This window comes from Mugil cephalus, chromosome 20, assembly GCF_022458985.1.
Source record: "Mugil cephalus isolate CIBA_MC_2020 chromosome 20, CIBA_Mcephalus_1.1, whole genome shotgun sequence".
Classification (NCBI taxonomy): domain Eukaryota; kingdom Metazoa; phylum Chordata; class Actinopteri; order Mugiliformes; family Mugilidae; genus Mugil; species Mugil cephalus.
In genome coordinates, this window is record NC_061789.1 from 3216199 (window position 1) to 3237624 (window position 21426).

The 21426-nt window shown below is 42.5% G+C and overlaps 1 protein-coding gene and 1 long non-coding RNA gene across 2 annotated transcripts; one reads left to right on the top strand and one right to left on the bottom strand.

Moving 5' to 3' along the window:
* Positions 1 to 11815: 11815 nt before the first annotated feature.
* LOC124998081 lies at positions 11816 to 15955 on the bottom strand. Its single transcript, XR_007111016.1, has 2 exons — positions 15835 to 15955; positions 11816 to 13714 (listed from the first exon to the last, which is right to left on the bottom strand). It is a non-coding gene; the product is annotated as an uncharacterized LOC124998081 (long non-coding RNA).
* Positions 15956 to 15996: 41 nt separating this feature from the next.
* actb2 (actin, beta 2) lies at positions 15997 to 20180 on the top strand. The gene is made up of 6 exons (XM_047572269.1): positions 15997 to 16141; positions 17451 to 17580; positions 17870 to 18109; positions 18516 to 18954; positions 19048 to 19229; positions 19328 to 20180. The coding sequence occupies exons 2-6, from the start codon at positions 17458 to 17460 to the stop codon at positions 19469 to 19471; spliced, it is 1128 nt and encodes a 375-aa protein (XP_047428225.1). The 5' UTR covers positions 15997 to 16141; positions 17451 to 17457; the 3' UTR covers positions 19472 to 20180.
* The last annotated feature ends 1246 nt before the right edge of the window (positions 20181 to 21426 follow it).

Genomic DNA, 21426 nt, shown 5'->3' on the forward strand with positions numbered 1-21426 from the left:
TGCTGGGAGGCTTGGAAGCGCTACTGTTAGCTGGGAGGCTAGGAAAAGCTCCCGGTGGCTGGGGGGCTAGGGAGCTGGGAAGAGCTACTATTACCTGGGATAGAAAGAAGCTAAGAACAGTTTATGCTAGCTTGGAGTCCGGGAAGAGCTATTGTTAGATGGGAGGCTACGATGAGCCACTGTTAGCTATTGGGCTAGGAAGCTAGGAAAAGCTACTATTAGCTGGGATGGAAAGAAACTAAGAAGGGTTTAAGTTAGCTAGAGGGCTAGCAAGAGCTACTGTTAGCTAGGAAGCTAAAAAGAGCCACAAGGCAATAAATATTAAACGTGTATGAATCCAAGGCCACAAACACTTATCTCATAGTTTATTTTTAACCTGTATATTTTTAATTAACTGGCTTTACTTTGTACCAATGTAATTTCACTTAAATAATGTAGAATTCATTTTTATAAATTATTTATAAACACGTGTGGGAGGGGGTCTAGACTCATATTCTGACTGGCTAGCTTTTCTTGTCCCTCAGTTTGAATTTCTCAACCAAGAATCTCAACTAAAAACATCTTATTGTTCTGTATTGTGAAAAATTTTCCCCATTTACACATTAAATATCCTTGAAAATGAAAGTTTTTGATCTGTAATATCTTGCAAAGGGACGACAGCCCCTCGGGGGATTTCTCCTACAGCACTTTTACTTTTAATAATTCATCCAAACAACTTCATAAATTCCCCCTCGCCCTGTTTTGCTTGTGAAATGAAACAACAAATGTCTTTTCCAATAAATTCCACTGAACCATTTCTTCTGAAACACATACATGTATGTGTATATATATATGTGTGTGTATATATATATACACATACATGTATGTGTATATATATATATATATATATATATATATATATATACACCATCAGCTGAAAGTGTTGAGTTTGCTGATGGTGTTGTGAAATGAGGTCAGGATATGAAGATGAATTACAGCCAGGATGCAAATGAACAACAGCAAAATTCTTCTACATGAAAAAAAAAAAGAAAAAGAAAAAAGAAAAAGCTAACCCAGTTTTCTGAGCGTTACCAAAGAAACGAGAGGGGAAAACAAGACTTGTGTCCAACTCTCGGGGTGTCTCCTGTCCTTTATGTAACAGCTTGGAAGTACGTTCTCGGTTATCAGCTTACGATGAAACTCCCTACTCCCTCTTTCTCCTGTTTCCACGCTCATGCAGTGAGTCGACAACCTGGAAAGACCTGGAGACAAATGCTCTTTTTTTTTATTATTATTATTATTCATTTAATATTCCTAGATGTCATTATACAACATTTCATAGGCTGAGACTTAATGTACATTAGTTCAATTTTCTCTGTGCATATTTTATCTAAATGTCTTTATTATATTTGTGCCTTTAAAGCCCCTGCAAAAAAAATTTCATTATGTTCTCATAACGACAATAACTTAGGCTGCAACTACTGTTATTAGTAAGAGTATATTGTAGCTTTCCTATATAAGCCATAACATTATGACCACTGACAGGAGAAGTAAATAACTTTGAGCATCTTTTAAAAAATTCAGTGTTCTGCTGGGAAACGTTTAGACCTGGCATTCGTTCATGTGTTCGTTCATGTACTTAGACATGTTGCACCCAACCCAACCTCAACCCACAGGACCCAAAGCACCCCCCCCTCCACCACCTCCCTCCATTAACAACATCCTGTTAGCAGACGCCACGGGCCACCCACAGAAGGCCCATGTCCACTCTCGTTTGGAGCCCTACACAGTATCGTAGTTGGTCATAATGTTATGGCTGATGATAGAAATGCAGATCCCTGCTGTTCAGGGAATTCTTCTTCCCTCTTCCAGTGACCCGAGGATGTCTTCACTGAAAGTGCATAAAAAATAAATAAATTCAATAAAAAGGGGAAACTGAGGCGCAACCAGGCCACAGCTTTGTGCAAGTCTATTGCTCAATGTAACAGAGGGAGAAGAAAAGGAGGAGGAGGAGGAGGAGGAGGAGGAGGTCTGGAGGGAGGGGTGTTTGATTTGGACACATTGAATAAACAGCCTTGTTAACTTAGACACACACAGATGGTGGAGTTAACGCCAGAGAAACATACCTCGGAGATGAGGAAAAGATGAATGGAGGAGAGGGATTTCATGACATGGAAAATGACTTACACTCAACTGTCCAGATCATTAGGTACAACCCCTGAATCAGCTCTGCACTGAAACCTGAGCTTCACGGCCGTGCTAGTGTTCAGTTTAGGTTGAAATGGCGGTAAACTGAACTGGGGGCAGTTTGTGGTGCTGTGAAACTGGATTGAAAATGGGGTGGCCAAAATATTAGGTTCATGTGTCAGTTCAATAGGTGAACAAACCACAGCCTCGAAACTGAGAAAGCTACATCAAGAGAATCTTCATAAAAATAAGACTTTGTGTACATCTGCTAGCCCTTCCTAGCCTCCCTGCTAATAGTAGGTCTTCGTGACTTCCTAGCATCACAGCTAACAGTGATTATTCTTAGCTTCCTTTCCTCTCAGCTAATATTATCTTTTCCTAGCTTCCTAGCCTACCAGCTAACAGTAGATCTTTATAGCTTCCTAGCCTCCCAGGTAATTATAGCTCTTCCTAGCCTCCCACATAATAACAGCCCTTCCTAGCTTCCCAGCTAACAGTAGCCCCTTGTGGCTTCTTAACATCTCAGCTAACAGTAGTTCTTTGTAGCGTCCTAACCTTCTTGCTAACAGTAGCTAATCTTAGCCTCCCTGCTAATAGTAGCTCTTTGAGACTTCCTAGCATCACAGCCAATGGTGATTATTCTTAGCTTCCTATCTTCCCAGTTAATAGTAGCCATTCCTAACTTCCTAACCTACGCTAACACTAGATCCCCATAGCTTCCTAGCCTCCCAGGTAATTATAGCTCATCCTACCCTCCCAGCTAACAATAGCTCTTCCTAGCCTCCCAACTAACAGTAGCTCATCCTACTTTCCTATCCTTCCTGCTAACAGTAACTTTTCCTAGCCTCCCTGCTAATAGTAGTTCTTCCTAGCCTTCCAGCTAACAGTAACTCTTCCTTGCCTCCTTGCTAATAGTAGTTCTTCAGGTAATAGTAGTGCTTCTTGGCCTTCCAGCTAAGAGTAACTCTTCATAGCCTCCCTCCCAATCGTTTCTCTTCGTAGCCTCCCTGCTAGCAGTAGCTCTCCCTAGCCTTCAACACAATACTTGATGACCACGACTGATTTTACAACTTTTAGTCTCTTTGTCTTGTTTGTGTTCAGTAGCACCAAGCTAAATACCAGAAACATAACAAAGCTAAGATTTTGAGCAGGACTTACGATATCCTCACTCCTTTTGTCCTCCTCTCCTCCCTTTTCTCCTTCAGACTTTTGTGGTTTAGGTTTTGCACAGAAAGACAAACATGCGAAATGAAAGAAATGATGGCCGAAGCTTAAATTAGAATCCGTTTATCAATTTCCTCCTTGTACAACTCACAGCGCAGCACATTCCTTGATGATAAGGGACAGGATTTACAGGAAGGATGAACGACCTTGATGACGTTGACATTCTGTGGCTCAGGAAATTTGGTTTTAGATATTCTTGGTGCCATAACTTTATTTCTGTAGAAGAACGTACAAAAATGAAGAGATTTACTAGATTATACGAGCTCTGTCAATGGTTTGTGGGTCTTCCTAGCTTGCTAACTAACAGTAGCCATTTCTAACTTCCTAGCCTCCCTGCTAATAGTAGCTCTTCCTAGCTTAGCCTCCCAGCTAACAGTAGCTCCTCCTAGCTTGCTAACATCCCAGCTGACAATAGGTCTTCTGGCCTTACCTGCCCCCCAGCTAACAGTAGCTCTTTCTAGCTTCCTAGACTCCCACCTAACAGTAGCTCTTCCTAACTCTCTAGCCTCCCAGCTAATATTAGCTATTCCAAGCCTCCCTGCTAACAGTAGGTCTTACTAGCCTCCCAGCTAACAGTAGTGCTTCCAAGCTTCCTAGCTAACAGTAGTTCTTCTTACCTTCCTAGCAAACAGTAGTTCTTCCTAGCCTCCCAGCTAACAGTAGCTCAAACTATCTTCCTAGTCTTCCAGCTAATAGTAGCTATTCCTACTTCCTAGCCTCCCAGCTAACAGCAGCTCTTCCTAGACTCCCAGCCAACAGTAGCTCCTCCTAGCCTCCCAGCTAACAATAGTGCAGCATGTGAAACTTTCTTGACAAGTGTCTCAAAACCAGGAAAGTGTAATCTCATTTAGTCAAATTTAAATGTGACTGAAACAAGAACCGTCAGTCCAGCTTGGAAAAGAAAACCAAAACAAAATGTTAACTCTGATGACAACACAACAGCCTCCAAAACATCCTCATGTGTCGAGTCTAACCGATTCGACTTGTTACCTGTTAGACGTTAACCTTATATGGTGCCACGCTATGAGACAAAAAAAAAAAAAAAAAAAGAAGAGGAAGTCCGTTTCTGTGCGCAGCAATTTAAAAAAAAGTGACAACTTGTGGTTTTAGTAGACACTCGGGAGCTGCAGATTTTTAACTTCTACATTAAATATGTGCACAAACAACCTGGTGTCATCCACATAAAGTTATAAGATATCAGAACATGAAGTAGAAGCTTTTATTTAATGTTATTTATTTTTTTGATTTGATTTTGACAAGATTTAACTCACCAAACTTTCTATCTTTCTATATTTGTGAGGACCTTCCATTGATGTAATTCATTCTCTAACCACAGTCTAATTGTACCTTTTACCATACATACAAGTTAAACAATGGTTTTAATGCCCTCACAATCTAATAAAAACAAGAACACAAACACACCCGACTTTCTAGCGATCTAATTCATTCCAGGACCATAACTTTTGGCCTTTAACCAACTTAAAAACAGGTTTTAACGCCCCAAATAAAAACACATAAACAAATGTCCCCAGAACATTAGTATTGCTTATAAAATTGGCCCTCACAACAGGGTTAAATCAACCACATTCACACACACACACACACATAAGGAAACTGGAACCTCTGCAGTTTCCAGTTACTGAAACATCACTGAACGAGAAGTGAAATCTCTCGAGTTGTGAATTCCCCTGAACACACAAAACACACGCACACACACGTACAGTGTCCAAAAAAGACATCTCAAACGGACACACACACACACACACACACACATAATTTCGTCGTCCTCGGGGGGTGAAGCTTGATGGCAAACCCCATGTGACCGCCGATCTCGCATTCCTCAGATTGTTTGTCATGTGACAAACTTAAAGATCTCCTTTTATGGACGCCAGCGTTTACACCAGGCGGTAGGGTGGGGTGGGGGGGTGGTGGTGGTGGTGGTGGGGGGGGTGTGGCCTCCTCGCTAATGCACACCCGGGGTCAACAAACACACAATAAGTAGAAGAATGCTCATGACTACAACAACACCTCGCCGCCAACACAAACAACAACTACAGAGAAACTAAAAAAATTGTGAAATCTGTTGATGTCACGGCCGCAGGTAAAACCAGACCGACAACTCCTGGAGCATGACGCTGTATCAGGCGACAGGCTGCAGGTTAGCATCCGTCAGCATCCTCCACAAAAGGAGAATATATATTTAATAAACACACTACTGCTTTTGCGGTTGTTGTCACGCCGCCGTATTTGATTTTAAATTCCTTTAAAGTCTGACAAAAACCCGGGATTAAGCAAGTTTTCAGGAGGTTTCAAAGTTAAACTCACTCACCAGTTCATGAGGTGTAAATGTGAAAACCTTTTAATTTGAGGAGTCAACATGAACCATGAAGATAAGATTTATTGTCAGGCTGTTATTTTAAACTAGTGTACCTAATGAACTGGCAGGGGGAGTGTATAGTAGGTTAGAACAAACTCTATGACCCTCTATAGTGGCTGCATTTATTTTAAAAAAAGTCTCGATGATTAAGGTTTAAAAGCAAGAACATGAACTAATCATTATTTAAAACATATTTAACATGTAGTCATGTATATATATGTATATAAATAACAATACGTTAAAATAGCTCCTTCCTGATGCTGTTTCAACATCAGCTTTAGTCAGACTCTGCACCCACAGAGGAAGAAGAGTCTGAATCCTTAACATCAGCATTTCTTAGCTCTGCTGCAGAGTTTCCTCCACAACTAAAGCACCACAGACACATTCTGGACAACATGTCTCTGTATCTCATTTCAACATATATTTGAGTTTTGTTTCTTAGTCATCGCATAGTTTTGGCTCAGCATTTGTCACTATGGGGTTTTATTCAGCCTCCACCACTTTAACCTCCATTCATTTGCCTCTACTCACTTGATTTCGGTGGAATGCGTTCACCGGTGTACCTAATATTGTGGCAAGGGAGTGTGCCTCCTGCATAACAACCTCGTGTGCCGAGCAACTTCTCCCGAGTGTGGACTTTACCCCGATGCTGTAAAGGGATTAAGTGGCTTCACAATTCAAGGATACTAGTAAATGAGCGAGTGAGCTAATCAGTACAGAGAAGCTGTGAGATTGTTGTGGATTGTTTTAGGATCGTAAAGATTGTGTGTTGTTATGTAAAAAACGCAGGGGTTAGACTCAAGTAAAGGTGTGGCATCTTCTTACAAATCCTCCACTACACAGGCTCCACATGAGGCAGAGAAAGAGAGAGAGAGAGAGCCGGCTCTTCCACTTCCTCCTTACCCCCACACTTCCTGCTTCGGCTGCATGGCCTGTGTCCTTATATGGCAGCCGCCGACAGCCAATCGGAGCCGGGCAGGCAGCTCATTCAAAACGTCCGAGCGTGAGAGAGGAGAAGGGTGGGAACTGGGGAACAGAAAAAAAAAAAAAGAGACATGAGCACACATCCTGTACCAGAAGAATTTAAAGCTCAACAGCAATAAATAATAAAAGCAGGGGGGGCACGATATGTTTAGATAAAATGAAGATAGAATTAAAAAAAAAAAAAGAAAGAGGAGGTGTGAGATGTTATATAAGGAACATAAGTAAACCCAGGTCCAAAGAGCATGAGCATGTGCAGGCTGACCTCATCACTCTGCTGCAGCTAAGGAGGCGAAGCTAAACGGCAAACCAGGAAGTGGGGGCTCGAGCGAGAGCCAATCAGAGGGCCGGGATTCCAAAACGGGCCAATCAGAACCTGGAAGCGTCAATCTTTAAACGCAGGAGACAGAGACAGATGGCGGAGGACAGATAAGCCTTCCCTGTGTCCATTACCGCGCATGGGGAGGTGGTGGTGGTGAAGGGGGAAGGTGGGGGGTGCATGACATGAGCTGGAGTTAAGATTTTAAACGTGGATAAGTGTCATTTTGCACAAAAAAATGTTGATTTAAAGGAGGAAGCTGCTCTGTGAAACGGTCCCGGCTGAATAAAAAAATCCCTTAAAAGGCGGCTGAGACCTCGGCTCTGGGCCAATGAGGAGCCCGGGGGGGGACGGCAGGAAGTGAGGTGTGCGTGCACAGGAAGAAAAAGAAGAAGAAGAAGAAGAAGAAGGAGTAAGGGAGGACGGAGGGTCAAGATTTTGATCAAGAGACGCTGCAAAGCCTGAAGCGCTGCATGTGGCTATTACATCAGTTCAGTCGTATAAGAGAGGCGTCCTTTGTCAAACTAAATAAAACTGGGTTACACACTTCAAGCTCCAGATTAGATTCAGTCGTAATGATCATATGATTTTCTCCAAAGAGCAGGAAGAAGCTCCAGTGCAGCTTTAAGACTTCTGAAGGACTTTTTTTTTTTTTTTTTTTTATGTTTTTTGCATTAGCCTGCAGCTACAGCTGACAAATCACATTGTGTTTTTAGACCCAGATTTAAAGCAGGAAGCCACCGGTTGCACTGCAGCAACAAACAGATGGAGAATTTATAAGTGGTTTCCGGCATTAATGATACATGAGGATCGATCAGATCAGATCCGTGACGTGGGGATCTGGTCAGGATGCCGCGGCGGCGGGGGTGTGGGCCGGGGGGAAGTGTTAAGAAGTGGGGGGTCGGAGCCTGAGACTCCATTCTGGGCCGTAAATGGGAAGCTAATCCAATCGAAGCACAAAGCGGCCAGCTGGCAGGCACAACACAGCTGGTAACTGGCCCGTGCCTCGGAGTCAGGCCGTCACCACGGAGACCCGCCGATCAATGACGCCGCAGACGACCGATCTATTGGCTCTATCGCTGGTGGGGAGGGAAGGAAGGGGGGGGTGGGTGAGGACAGGGCGGCTGAATGGGGGCTTCCCTCTCTGAGACTCGGACCGGGCACAGATGGCCGACAATCAGTTTCAACAAGAGAGAAAGAAAGAAAGAAAACACTGAGACTTTTCTTTCATAGCCTCCGCTCTTCGTGTGTCCATTACATGTAACACTCACTACAGCCAACAGATAATTAGCTTAGCGTAGCTTAGCTCAGCTTAAATAAAGAAAAGTCACTCTTCATGTGTCCAGTGACTATAACAATATGTTTAGCCACTAACAGCCTAAAGAAAGAAAAAAGGAAAGACAACTTTATTTATAAACATCCTGTCTTAATTTGTCCGATAACACTATATCCGGCAGCTAGCTCAGTTTGGGACGGAGACTCTTTAAAATGTCTGTATACCTCATGTCTGTACATAAATCCTTGCATATCCGAGTAGACTGGATTGTATATGTATATATATTTATAATTCTTACTACCACATTCTTATTCTTATCCTATTTCTATGATTTTATTTTATTTTGACTCTTATTCTTATGTCTACGTCTGGTTCATCTATGTTCTTTGCTATGTGGGGATCAATAAAGTGATCTGGAATCTTGTTTTGAATCTCGAGTTTATCTTAACTTCAGCAGAAAGAAAGCTGTCAAAACTATAAACATCTTTTCTTCGTGTGTCCAGTAAATGTAACGCTATGTCCAGCAGATAGCTTAGCTTTACTTAACTTAGAAAAAAGGAAGAGAACCACTTTCCTTACAAAGACGTCACTAGCAGCTACTTAGCTTACCATGGCTTACAGAAGAAAGGAAAGAAAGGACACTCTTTGTGTGTCCATTAAATAAAACACTAAAGTCTGTTAGTTAGCTTAGCAAAGCTAGGGCTAGGTTATCTTATTTTAAGAAAGAACAACAGCATCAATACTTTTCTAAGACAAACTTCATGCGTCCACTAAATAAAACACTACAGCTAGCAGCAGCAGCAGAAAGAAAGAAAGAAAAACACTTTCCTTGTAAAGATGTCACTAGCAGCTACTTAGCTTATCATATCTTAAAGAAAAAAGGAAAGAGGGAAACTCCACTTTGTGTGTCCGTTGAATAAAACACTAAAGTCAGTCTGTTAGCTTAGTAATGCTAAGGCCAGTGACTAGCTTAGCTTACTTTAGAGGAAGAAAAGGACAACAGCATCAACACTTTCCTAAAATAAACTTCATGTGTCCACTAAATAAAACACTACAGGTAGCAGCTAGCTTAATAGAAAGAAAGAAAGATCTAGTTAGCTTAGCTTAATCCAGGAGCATTTAGTTGGGCACCACCTGGAAAACACCTCATGTGAGTATTTTTGGACACAGGGAACCAAAGCTCACTCAGTTAGAGAGACACATCAGAGACACTTGATATTTATCCAGATTTTGACCTTTTATTTAGATTATTACGCCACACATATGTCCAGTAATGCTGTGAAGCAAGTGTGAAACTCTTGTGACCGACAAAACAGGATGCACTTCAAACATGACAACATTTCTCGTCAGCCTCTGTTTCCATCTTTGCTTCATCCCGATCCCGCTTAGTGGTTTTATCTCTAGCTCTCATCTCTCCTTTTCCTCTGACAGCCACATTCACTCTTCACTCTAAGGCTAATTGAGACTAATGTTTTTAGTATTGAGCTGCAACTGGAGTCAACAAAGCAGTATTAATGTCCTCCCTCTATGGCCAGGCCTTTCATGGTTCCTCCACCCTCCTCTGCAAACACACACCCATATATATATATATATACACAAATATGATATATATGATATATAAAAGAGTTTTGTTTTTAGCCTCGGTGCCATTTAAACTAGTCTTCCAGTTCTTCTAACGATAAGAAAGAGGAAGAAGAAAGAGAGAAAATGGAGTAGTGGGAGTGAATTAGTCAGTGATGGCCTTCTTGGGTGTCACAGAGCAACTTGTGGCATCTTTACACATTAAGAGGAACAGGAAGTCATGGTGGGACGGGTTCTTAGCAGCTCGGGGCGTGGCAACGCTGCACAACAGGCCGTTTCTCCTGCCTGACTGGTAGGTTACCTTATTTGAAGAGAACGACCTGAGCTGTTGACGTAACACGAGGGTGCCGCAGCAGTTTCAATTCACCAGTAAACACAGAGTCCTTCTGCGACGATCGCCGTCTAAAGTAAACCTTCACCCCCAGTAAACTCTGAAGTACTCGTGCACACGAATGTGCCAAAATCAAATGGAGGCACTTGGTTGTAATTAGGTGTTTATCATTTAAAGTTCTTTGACCCTTGCATAAGACACAATGGATATCAACACACGTGCCGCGGCGGTCACTAAGTTAATGGTTAATGGCTTGTCACATGGCCGTGGTGATTCCTGACTTCAGCAAAGTCAAAGGCCACATCAGCTGATGTTGTACTATTACATAATAATAATAAATCAAGGCTTCCACTGGTAATTAACACACATGTAACTATGTATAATTCCCCTGTGACTGCACAAATGGACATGGATGTTTGTGGTTGGACGTGTTCGCAAGAAGAAACTGGTCAACTTTTCAGGAAAAGGAGCTTATTTGTTTAGCTCATAAACATGCAAATTAGCTGGCTTTAGCCTTAGCTTAGCATTAGGCACAATAAGACCGAACTATTTACCATTTGCTGACCCTGCAGCCGACATCTAGTTAGCTCAGCAATGCAATGAAAGCAGAAAGCTTAGCTTACCATAGAGAAAGTAAAAAAGACACCGTCTGTGCTTTTCTTAGACAGACTTCATTCATTTTAGGAACGAAGCTTATTCGTACCACAACGTTAGCTCATACGCATGCAAGTTTTTTAGTCTAGCTTAGCATTATGTGCTGTAAGATCAAAGTATTCTGGTGACACATTCCGGTACATAAAAGGACAGGCCATTTGCTGAAGTGATGTTAAAAAATTCGTTTAGCAACTAGCTCCATATCTCTGTATTTGGTGCTATATTGAGGGCAAATTAATGTTAGCCTTCCATAGCATTAGGTGCTTTAAGACCAAACCATTTTGGGTATTTGGAAGGACTATCCCTACCCAAAACATCATACCTGTGAGGGCTTTCATAGGTAGGCTCAATAAAGGCTAGACCAGTATTTATTTATTTAACTATCAACCAATCCATGTACAATATCTGCATATCTGGACCAATCACTGCACGCTTACGTCACTCAAGTTCTTAAGCAATTTTATCAGGTCACTTAACGCGAACACAGATGAAGATTAAATAGTTTAGTGACTTTAAAAATATTCCTGTGGCCTGAAAGCACCTATGAAGACTGCACAGAGGGCAAACTGGCTGATGAGCACTTTCAGTCATCTCTAAAAGTTATTAAGTTACATCTCATTTGTGCATCTCCGGTGTTTACCTGGCAACTGGGAGCAGCCAGTCACAAAGCATATGTTCAGATTAAATAATGAAACTAACAACATTCAGGAGCTCCAAAGGTTCATTTTTTTGTGGTTTACTGCACTGGGATGGCACCTAAAGTACAAAAAATACCCTAATAAGTCAACGCACACAAAGGTGGAAATTTCTCTAAATGCGAGATATAAAAAGGTTTTACAACAACGTTCCTGTGGTCTGAAAGCACCTGTAAACACTGGAACAGAGGGAAACAGAAGTGAACACTCATCGTGCTTAATTCTTGTTTATTAAAGACATTACATCACATTTATTTGCCTCCAGTGATTCACTGGTAACTGGTCCAAGCCACGAAATAGTAACTATGCAGAGAATGAAAGCACAAACTTCCAGGAAATCTAAAGGTCCATTTGTGAAATTTAAAAGGGGCTGGTAGGTGATACAGTTGCGTAAGATGACACAAGCAACTTCTCCTTGGTTCCACTATTTGAGCTAAGCTATGATAACAAAATGAACTATTACATTAATACATTAAGACACAAGAGTCGAGTGACGTTCCAGATCTCTGCATTTTGCTTTATTTTGAAGGTGATGTTAGCATTGAATTGCATTAGGCACTTTGAGTCCATTCTGGGTAATAAACCATTATATTCTGGAAATAATGGTGGTTGTGTTTTTGTGCGGTGGTCTTCAAATGTGAAAGGTGCCACAGACAAGGATTTGAAACCTATTGAATGCTGCAACATTTTCAGTACAAATGAACGACTGACATGTGGGAGTTATGATATTTCAGATGACCTGTTGTTTCCTCACAACCTTTAAAGCCTTTTGGTCTTTTCCAGCTCCCACGGACTCTAAATGACAGGTTTAAGCCCCCTTACTTCCACTTGTTTCTCTCTTTTAAGTGTCACTTAGTTTTACAAGCGGCCTGTTTGGACAGCCACTAATCATAGTAATAGTTACTACAAAAAACACCTCAAACGACTGCGTGTAAACTGCTGTCGGGGTTGAAAAATCCTCCGAAGATTTCATTAGGTGGCTTTATAGCGGCGAGGGCCAGGTTCAGAGAGTTTATATTTAGCTGGCAGTAAAAACACACGCGGTGTTGTGATACACGAGAAGAGGAGGATTTCCAGGACAGTATTCCAAGCACTTGGCGAGTAGAGATTCCCACTGAGAAGTGTTGACAACACGCCACTTAGCCAGAGACCTCTCACGTACTAACTGCAGAACTGTAAACAAACATGGAGGCTGATAAGCTGGTGGTCTAAGGTAGATGAGTCCATGTGGTCTCACTCTGAATTTACTTTCATTCATTCTGAGTTGGAGGAATTGGCAAAATTGGTTCTAGACTGGGAACTTGCCGAGTTGTTGATATTGTCCCTGGCAAAAGTTTCCTTTCGTACTGAACCTTAAGTTGCCTCCAATGGCAAGCGAGCATCTTCCAGAAGGGTTGATTAGTGATCTGGTTGGCACTATTGCCTCACAGCAAGAAAGTCCTGAATTTGAACCTCTTTCAACTTGCCCAAAGAGACTTGCCCGGAGACCTTCTGGAGCACAAATAAAACGTTTGTCACACACGTGTCAGGTTTCATTTGTTGTCGCGCAAATACTAGGGGACACTTCCAAGAATCAAACGGAAAGAGAAAGAAAATCTTTGTTGTTGCTGAAGCGTCCAGGTTGTTTCCACATTCACCACATGAACGCACCGAGCGGACGGCGACGGCTCAGGTGCTGGAGAGGCTTGTCCGCTAATAGCAGGGTTGGTGAGTTGGTGGTTGAATTCCTGGCCAACGGACGTCTGTGCTAAAGGGGGGCCTTTCGCAAGACGCTGAACCTAAAATTGCATCTAATGGCAGGCGTACTTCCGGGCGGATCGACTGGTAATCCGGCTGGCACGAAATAGGTCGGGGTTTTGAAGCCGTCGGCCTTTTTGTGTGAGACTAGCCCAGCGTGGCCACAAACAAGCCTTAAGCAGTAGTAGGTGTAAAAACGGCTTCACAACTTAGCCAAACAAAATCATCCTGGACTAGTCTAGGAGACCCCAGAAAACCAACGATGAGAGCCAACCAGCGAGCTCCCTCTGGAGATTGTTGACCATCCATGTTTACCTTGAACCCTTGGGGCGGTGGACGATTGCACAAAGATAAATTAGAAATTTCCAATTACCTAAGAACAGAGATAACACACGAGTTATTATGGTTAAACAAGGGCTATGAAGGCCACAAAGTTATCACCATTCCTGTGCGCACACCCAAAGTCCTGCTAATGTAACGCGACGAACACAAGACAGGTCTGCAGAAACAACCCCCGGACCTGGTTTCATCCTTTATTCAAAATGAAGACGTCATGAATCAGAGTAGGCTCGGCCGGAACAATGACACACTCTCATTCATATGGATATGCACAGTGAACGTGAAAATCCAGAGGCACTCCCTTGAACTTTGTTTAAATATTTCCCAGCCGATCCCTGATCTTCGGAGCGTTGTCGCTAGTAAACAATCCTCTCAGATAGTTTTTTGCAAAAGCCTGCGTCACCTGAACGCAGCGTTTTTTTTTTTTTTTTTTGTTATTCACACAGATGCAAATTTCACACATATAAACAAATTTAAATGAACACTGGTTCTTTCAGTCTTACATAACATGAAGGGGGATGAACTCACTTTGACATCTGAGACTTGAATTATGAGATTTAAGGCCTGTAAATGAGTAAGTGGAAGCAGTGGACCTTTGCTCTCCTAAAACACTCCTCTCTCCGTATATAAACTTTTTAACCGAGTCCGTAGAAAGTGTCAAACGTGTCCAACTCCTCATTTAACTTTAAGAGAAATGAATAAAATGAAATAAGATAAAATAGACCAGAAAATGTGCTTTTCTGGATTAACAGACCCGAATCTGCAGGGTTGTTGGGAGGGGAAGTTACACGGTGTCGTCTCACACACCAGCGTTTTTTTTTTTTTTTTTTTTGCTTAATTTCTAGGGAGGATCACATGAACCACGTGGAGACGACAATAATGTCCATTTAAAGTCAACAACATGAATGACGGGTTGATGCAACTGCTGAGAGGGAGGAAGGGGAAGTGGTACAAGAGGAAGAGAAGAAGCCGCTGCATGTCTCTGGTTACAGCATAGACTCCTGTTTAAGTAGCGCTAAATTAACACAAAAAAAACGCCACAGGGGAAAAGACAAAAGAATAAATACAATGGAGGGATGGTTGTGTTTTTTTGTTGTTGTTGTGTTTTAAACATGGTCAGACTGCTGGAGAACTAAACCTTTTTTTATGGCTGTGCATCAGGAATGTAAAGTTTACTAGTTTGCAGGCCCAAGGTTAGCCTCAAATCTGCAACGGTGTCACATGGGCGTCATTAGTCAGGATGTGAATAAGGCTGAAAGACTTTAAAAAGGGCTTGTGGCAACATGGAGGACTAGGAAGTGTTTTATTTGGCAGGGCAGACTACACGCAAAGACACAAGAGGTTTGATGCAGAGTTTTTTGTTTGGACACTTCCTGGTGTTATAGTGATGAAAAATGGCATAGAGTGGAAATACAGGCTGTCACAGGGGTGACACACCTTTATAAAAATGCTCTGCCTCGAGCTGAGATAAAGACACATTCAGAGTTGGAGCTGCCTCATAAAGAATAAATACCCAATGGGTGAATTAACTTTAACAAGGGCGGCAGAGGTTCGGCCGGTCTGAAACGAGTGGTCATTCCCTTGGCCCTGGGTCATTTATGCGAGTCATGAGTTTTTGAGACATAGTGATTCAGTGCACTGAGACTACAGCTGCTTTCCAGCATCCACACCATCCTGGTTTCCTGTTAAATGCTCAGCAACGTCTGGCTAATCAGATCAAATCAAATCAAGCTTTATTTTCATTTCACACAACTGTAATGCAGACAGAAAGGCACTGTGTGTGTGTTTCTCAAGAGGTCTGTGCAGACTTAGCAAACACAGGCAAAAAGCCACAGTTGAAATAAATTAAAAAGATTCACTTAAGTTAAAATGTAAGGTGCATGGTGCCTTTCACAAGCAGGTGGGAGAAAACTGTTCATCAGTTCTGTTCATATTCTAGAGTAGTCGGATAAAAAGCCTTGGGCCTCTGCAGCCTTCACAGGGAGGAGTCCTTTTTTTTTTTGTTATTCTTTTAATGCACTGAGTTGCTTCACGTATTAAATAAATACACTCCCAAGTGCTAAAACAAGTCGCGGGGCAGACATATTTGACAACTAATAAAGCTTAAACATAATTGAACCGGTTTACAACACTATATCAGGAGATTAGACTTACTAGGCCTCGCTACATCCCTTTTATTTTCGCCATTGCTCTTATCGCCTCCCTCTCAAATCGCTCGGTGCACCAGGCGTGCACCAGCGGCGTGCCCGCGGACGTGCCCGGCCGCATGACGTTGGACCAATCAGAGGGCGCCATTCCGAAAGTTTACCTTTTATGGCTCGAGCCGGGCAACCGATGGTGTATATAAGGACTGCTCCCACAGCTAACGGCTTCACTCTGAGCGCCGTCACACGCAGCTTGTGCGGGATATCATTTTGCCTGAAACCGGTTCCCTTAAAGCGAAAAGCCCCCCCACCCAAAGGTAAGAACAGAGAAACTATAATTTACATATTTCTAATTTTAGTCTTGAAAGTAAACAATGTGTTTTTTCTGTTTGATTAATTTGTTAAATTTAATTTGAATGGGAAAGGTGGTACTGACCACGAGGTTCTTTGTCCTGTCATACCAACTGTCAACTGCTAATTTAACTTGTGCATATTTTTTAAGAAAAAATGTGAATATTTGCATTTTTTTTTAATTATTTAAGTGGTGGTTACGGTTAATGACGGGTAAATTTGACGCAACTGCGGTTCACAGGTGCATTTGAACGTACCCGGCTTTTTACTTAACGTCCCTCCGCCGGTTAGAAGCTCAAACTCGGCTTTTAGTCGTGCGGCCTTTGCGATGTTTTCACCTCCAGGATCGTATCTCATCCTCAATCCGGGGGGGTAGATTTTGAAAAGAGGCTTTATGAGTTGAGGGAGGCTGTCTGGATCCCTTTGTGCGCCCGATGCGGCGGGGTGTGACCTACTTTAGCATATTAGCCTTAGCCACATCATGCTAACACGCCCTTCAGACTTGGTTATAGGAAACGGACACTTAACACGCTTAATGATGGGGATGATAAAGTGGAACTGACTGGACAAGCAATGGGTTTTATTTTTTTTAGGTTTACTTTAAATAAAGAAAATTTACAAGGGCCTGCAAAAAAAAGCATGAAATCCTATAAGTAAATTGTTGCGAAATCTTATGAAATGACGGAAAATGCGGAAACTTGTAAATCTAGTCCTCTGCTGCTAAAGGCGTGGCATTTAGGAAATGAATCTACAATGAAGGATTCATTCATGACTCAACACAAATGATTTCCCTTTTTTTTTTTTATGCGATCAACATATTTTATTTATTAAACATGACTTTAAACGGTTTTTTTCTCATGTGACTTTTAATCAACGTTTATGACGCAGTGGTAGTTACCGGGTGTTAAAGCGTTTTTTTTTTTTTTTTTGGGGCAACAATGGGGCAAAGGGAGCGGAGGGGGAAGTTGTAACGTGGTGAACCGGGAGGGAGTGGTCTCGCGTCACCAAGGCTGATATAAATATATATATATATTTTTTTTCTCGCCGGTAACCGCAAAGCTGCTCAAACCGAACCGTGCCCTTATATGGTAATAACAGAGCGCAGCAGAGCCACTTCCTTTTGTCTCCGGAGGGGCGGGGCTTGGGGGGCAGGGCGGGGACTCGGGCTCCATCTAGCGGCCAATCAGATGAATAGCCGTTACTAAAACACGGAAGTGAGAGCGGACTCTAATGATTTTTTTTTTCCTTCTTCTTCTCTCTGTCATTGCGCAACAGTTCAGCCATGGAAGATGAAATTGCCGCACTTGTTGTTGACAACGGATCCGGTATGTGCAAAGCCGGATTTGCCGGAGACGACGCCCCTCGTGCTGTCTTCCCCTCCATCGTCGGTCGCCCCAGACATCAGGTTGGTTTGACTTTTCAATCACATTTAACTAGTCATGAAAATACTCGGTGTAGTAGTTAAAATAAATCTTTAAGCTGATTAAAAATACATGTAATATGTAATAAAGACGCTAGCTTTCAATGCTAATGCATTAGATGTAGGCTAACTGTATACTAATGGTGTAAACTAGAGAAAGGTGTTGACATGTAATATAGATGCTAGCTTGCTATGCTAACACCATTAGGGCTCTATATAAATATTAGCAATTTGCTCTTGCACTGTTTAACCCAGACTCTTGTGTCTCGTCCAGGGCGTGATGGTGGGTATGGGCCAGAAGGACAGCTACGTTGGTGATGAAGCCCAGAGCAAGAGAGGTATCTTGACTCTGAAGTATCCCATTGAGCACGGTATTGTGACCAACTGGGATGACATGGAGAAGATCTGGCATCACACCTTCTACAACGAGCTGAGAGTTGCCCCTGAGGAGCACCCCGTCCTGCTCACAGAGGCCCCCCTGAACCCCAAAGCCAACAGGGAGAAGATGACCCAGGTACATGACTCTTCATGTTGTGTTAAAACACATCCAGTTAAATCAAAAGTGTTTAATCAAAGCAGCAGCAGCCTCATCTCCTCCTTGGTTTCCATCTCCATTCTCACTTGCTCCTTCCTCCCCCGTCTCCTCCAGGACCCCCCCTCTCCTATAAGATGACTTATCATCAACAGGTCTCTTTGACTGTGTGCCTTTTATCTGCACTTGTGTTTAATGTTGGAAGTTTAGCACTGAAAGACTCTGACATGCACAAAGTGAAGGAATGTTTTCTTTCTGCACTGTTTTCTACTAACTTCAGTCTGAGCCCCCCCCACTCTTAATGCATGTAGTGAGTGCAGTGGCCACACAATAAGCCTTTTTGCTTTTTACTGAAGAAAACTAAACTCTTCTTCTTCTTCAATTACAGATCATGTTCGAGACCTTCAACACCCCCGCCATGTACGTTGCCATCCAGGCCGTGCTGTCCCTGTACGCCTCTGGTCGTACCACCGGTATCGTGATGGACTCCGGTGATGGTGTGACCCACACAGTGCCCATCTACGAGGGCTACGCTCTGCCCCACGCCATCCTGCGTCTGGACTTGGCCGGCCGCGACCTCACAGACTACCTCATGAAGATCCTGACAGAGCGTGGCTACTCCTTCACCACCACAGCCGAGAGGGAAATCGTGCGTGACATCAAGGAGAAGCTGTGCTACGTCGCCCTGGACTTCGAGCAGGAGATGGGAACCGCCGCCTCCTCCTCCTCCCTGGAGAAGAGCTACGAGCTGCCCGACGGACAGGTCATCACCATCGGCAACGAGAGGTTCCGTTGCCCCGAGGCTCTGTTCCAGCCTTCCTTCCTGGGTACGTTCCCTCATCTCCACCTGAAATGACTTAAAACACTCAACACTCATAGTTTCTCTAGTTAACGGTGTCTTTTCTTCTTCTTGCGCTCAGGTATGGAGTCCTGCGGAATCCACGAGACCACCTACAACAGCATCATGAAGTGCGACGTCGACATCCGTAAGGACCTGTACGCCAACACCGTGCTGTCCGGAGGTACCACCATGTACCCCGGCATCGCCGACAGGATGCAGAAGGAGATCACAGCCCTGGCCCCATCCACCATGAAGATCAAGGTGAGCACACGTTCATCACACGTCTCATACTGGTGATGAGACCCACCGCACAACACCAGACACTGAATTGTTTTAACGTTTGCCTCTTCTCTGTGCAGATCATTGCCCCACCAGAGCGTAAATACTCTGTCTGGATCGGAGGCTCCATCCTGGCCTCCCTGTCCACCTTCCAGCAGATGTGGATCAGCAAGCAGGAGTACGATGAGTCCGGCCCCTCCATCGTCCACCGCAAATGCTTCTAAACAGACTGTTCCTCCTCCTCCCCTTCCCCGACCGAACGCCCAACTTCAGCTCTGTGCAAAACGACACACGACACATCTCTCATTACACACTCAGGCGCAGAGCCTAGACGACCAACTCATTGGCATGGCTTCAGTTATTTTTGGCGCTTGACTCAGGATTTAAAAAAAAAAAAAAAAAAAACTGGAACGAAAGGAGACGGTAATGTTTTTGGCTAGGCTTAAAAATAAAAATAAAAAAAAGCACCCCAGGTTCCTGCAGTTGCATCTGGGGACTTAAAAAATGTACATTTTCTTTTTTCTTTGAGTCATTCCAAATGTTTGTTAACTGCATTGTTCAGACACATGATTCCAGATGTTGACTGCATTGTTCAGACACGTATTCGCCTCTGTGAAGGCTGCCCAGTGGTTGGCGCATACTTAAACATGGTTGTAGTATCGCTTGTATGTAAATTATGTCTGGGGTTTTTTGTACTTTCAGCCTTAAAATGAAGAAGAAAAAAGATCTTGGTCCTGTAATTTTTTTGTTTTTGTTATGCAAAACCCGATCTCGACCTCTTCTCTTTCCCCTGTTGGAGGGTTTTGCCCCCCCTGGGGCGGTGGGGGGTAAGGGGTCTCGAGATGATGGGGTAACATGGGGTGCCAGACCGGTGGGGCCAACCTGTACACTGACTAAACAATCCCAATAAAGTGCACATGTGTTCCGACGTGATGTTTGACTCTTGTCTTGTTTCACATGAAAACCTGAAATATTTTCTTCACTACAGAAACATTTACTCCTCAACAAGTGTAAAATAAAACTGTTTTTAGTGGAAACAACTTACAACATATTTAAAAAGTAAAAATTCAGTCCTGTTGATTCCAAGATGGCCGCTCCCTGTAGCTCTGCTTCATATTTAATCCTCAGCTCTCGGCCAAAACATTAGGTACAAGTGAGTTCATTCTGAAATAAAACTTAAATGAACAGGTTTATTTTTACTATATAACTTCAATGAAAAAGACTAAAGGCCAATATAAGTTTACCCTTTATTGCCACTTTATTAGGTACATTAAGTCATTAAATAAATGCTTGTGCTCTCTAGCCAAAACATTAGATACAAGTGAGTTCATACTGAATTAAATCCTGAACTAAAACCTCAATGAACAGATTTTTATTTTTACTATATAACTTAAATGAAATGGACTAAAGGCCAATATTAGGTATTATAATGGGTAAGGCCAATAAGTTTACCCTTTACTGCCACTTTATTAGGTACATTAAGTCATTAAATGCTTGTGCTCTCTTGCCAAAACATTAGGTACACATTCTAAAAACATCCAGGGCTGAATCCTCCCTGTCAATATATGTTCACGTGCAACACAAATTTACATAACTCTTGCCAAAACATTAGGTACAGTTATGAGGAAAAATACGTTTTTAACAAGAGAGGTGTTTAACTTTGTCAAAACATTAGGTACACAAGTGAGTTCTAAAATAACTAAATCCTCTAATCCAGGACTGTCTTCAATGAACATGTTTTGGAACTTTACCTTTTACATAAATTAAACCCAATACATTGTAATAAAGACCAGTATATAAATAAACTGTTTACTGCCACTTCATTAGGGACAATAAAGCGCCTGTTGCTTCACATTTAATCCTCGTAGCTTTTCATCCATCTGGGTTTTACATAACTTGGCCAAAACATTAGGTACACAAGCGAGTTCACTCTAAAATTACAAATCCTCCACAAACATGTGTTCATCTTACTAACATAAATCTATTATAACTTATATTTTACATAAATGGACCTGGATACACTGTAATAAAGGCCAGTATATGAGTACACACTGTTTACTGCCAGTTCATTAGGTACAGTAAAGCACCTGTTAGTTCACATTTAATCAGCTGTTTATGCTCAAACGTGTTTACCACTTAGTTTAATGCCGTGTTTCTTAGTTCCACTGCTCTGCATGTT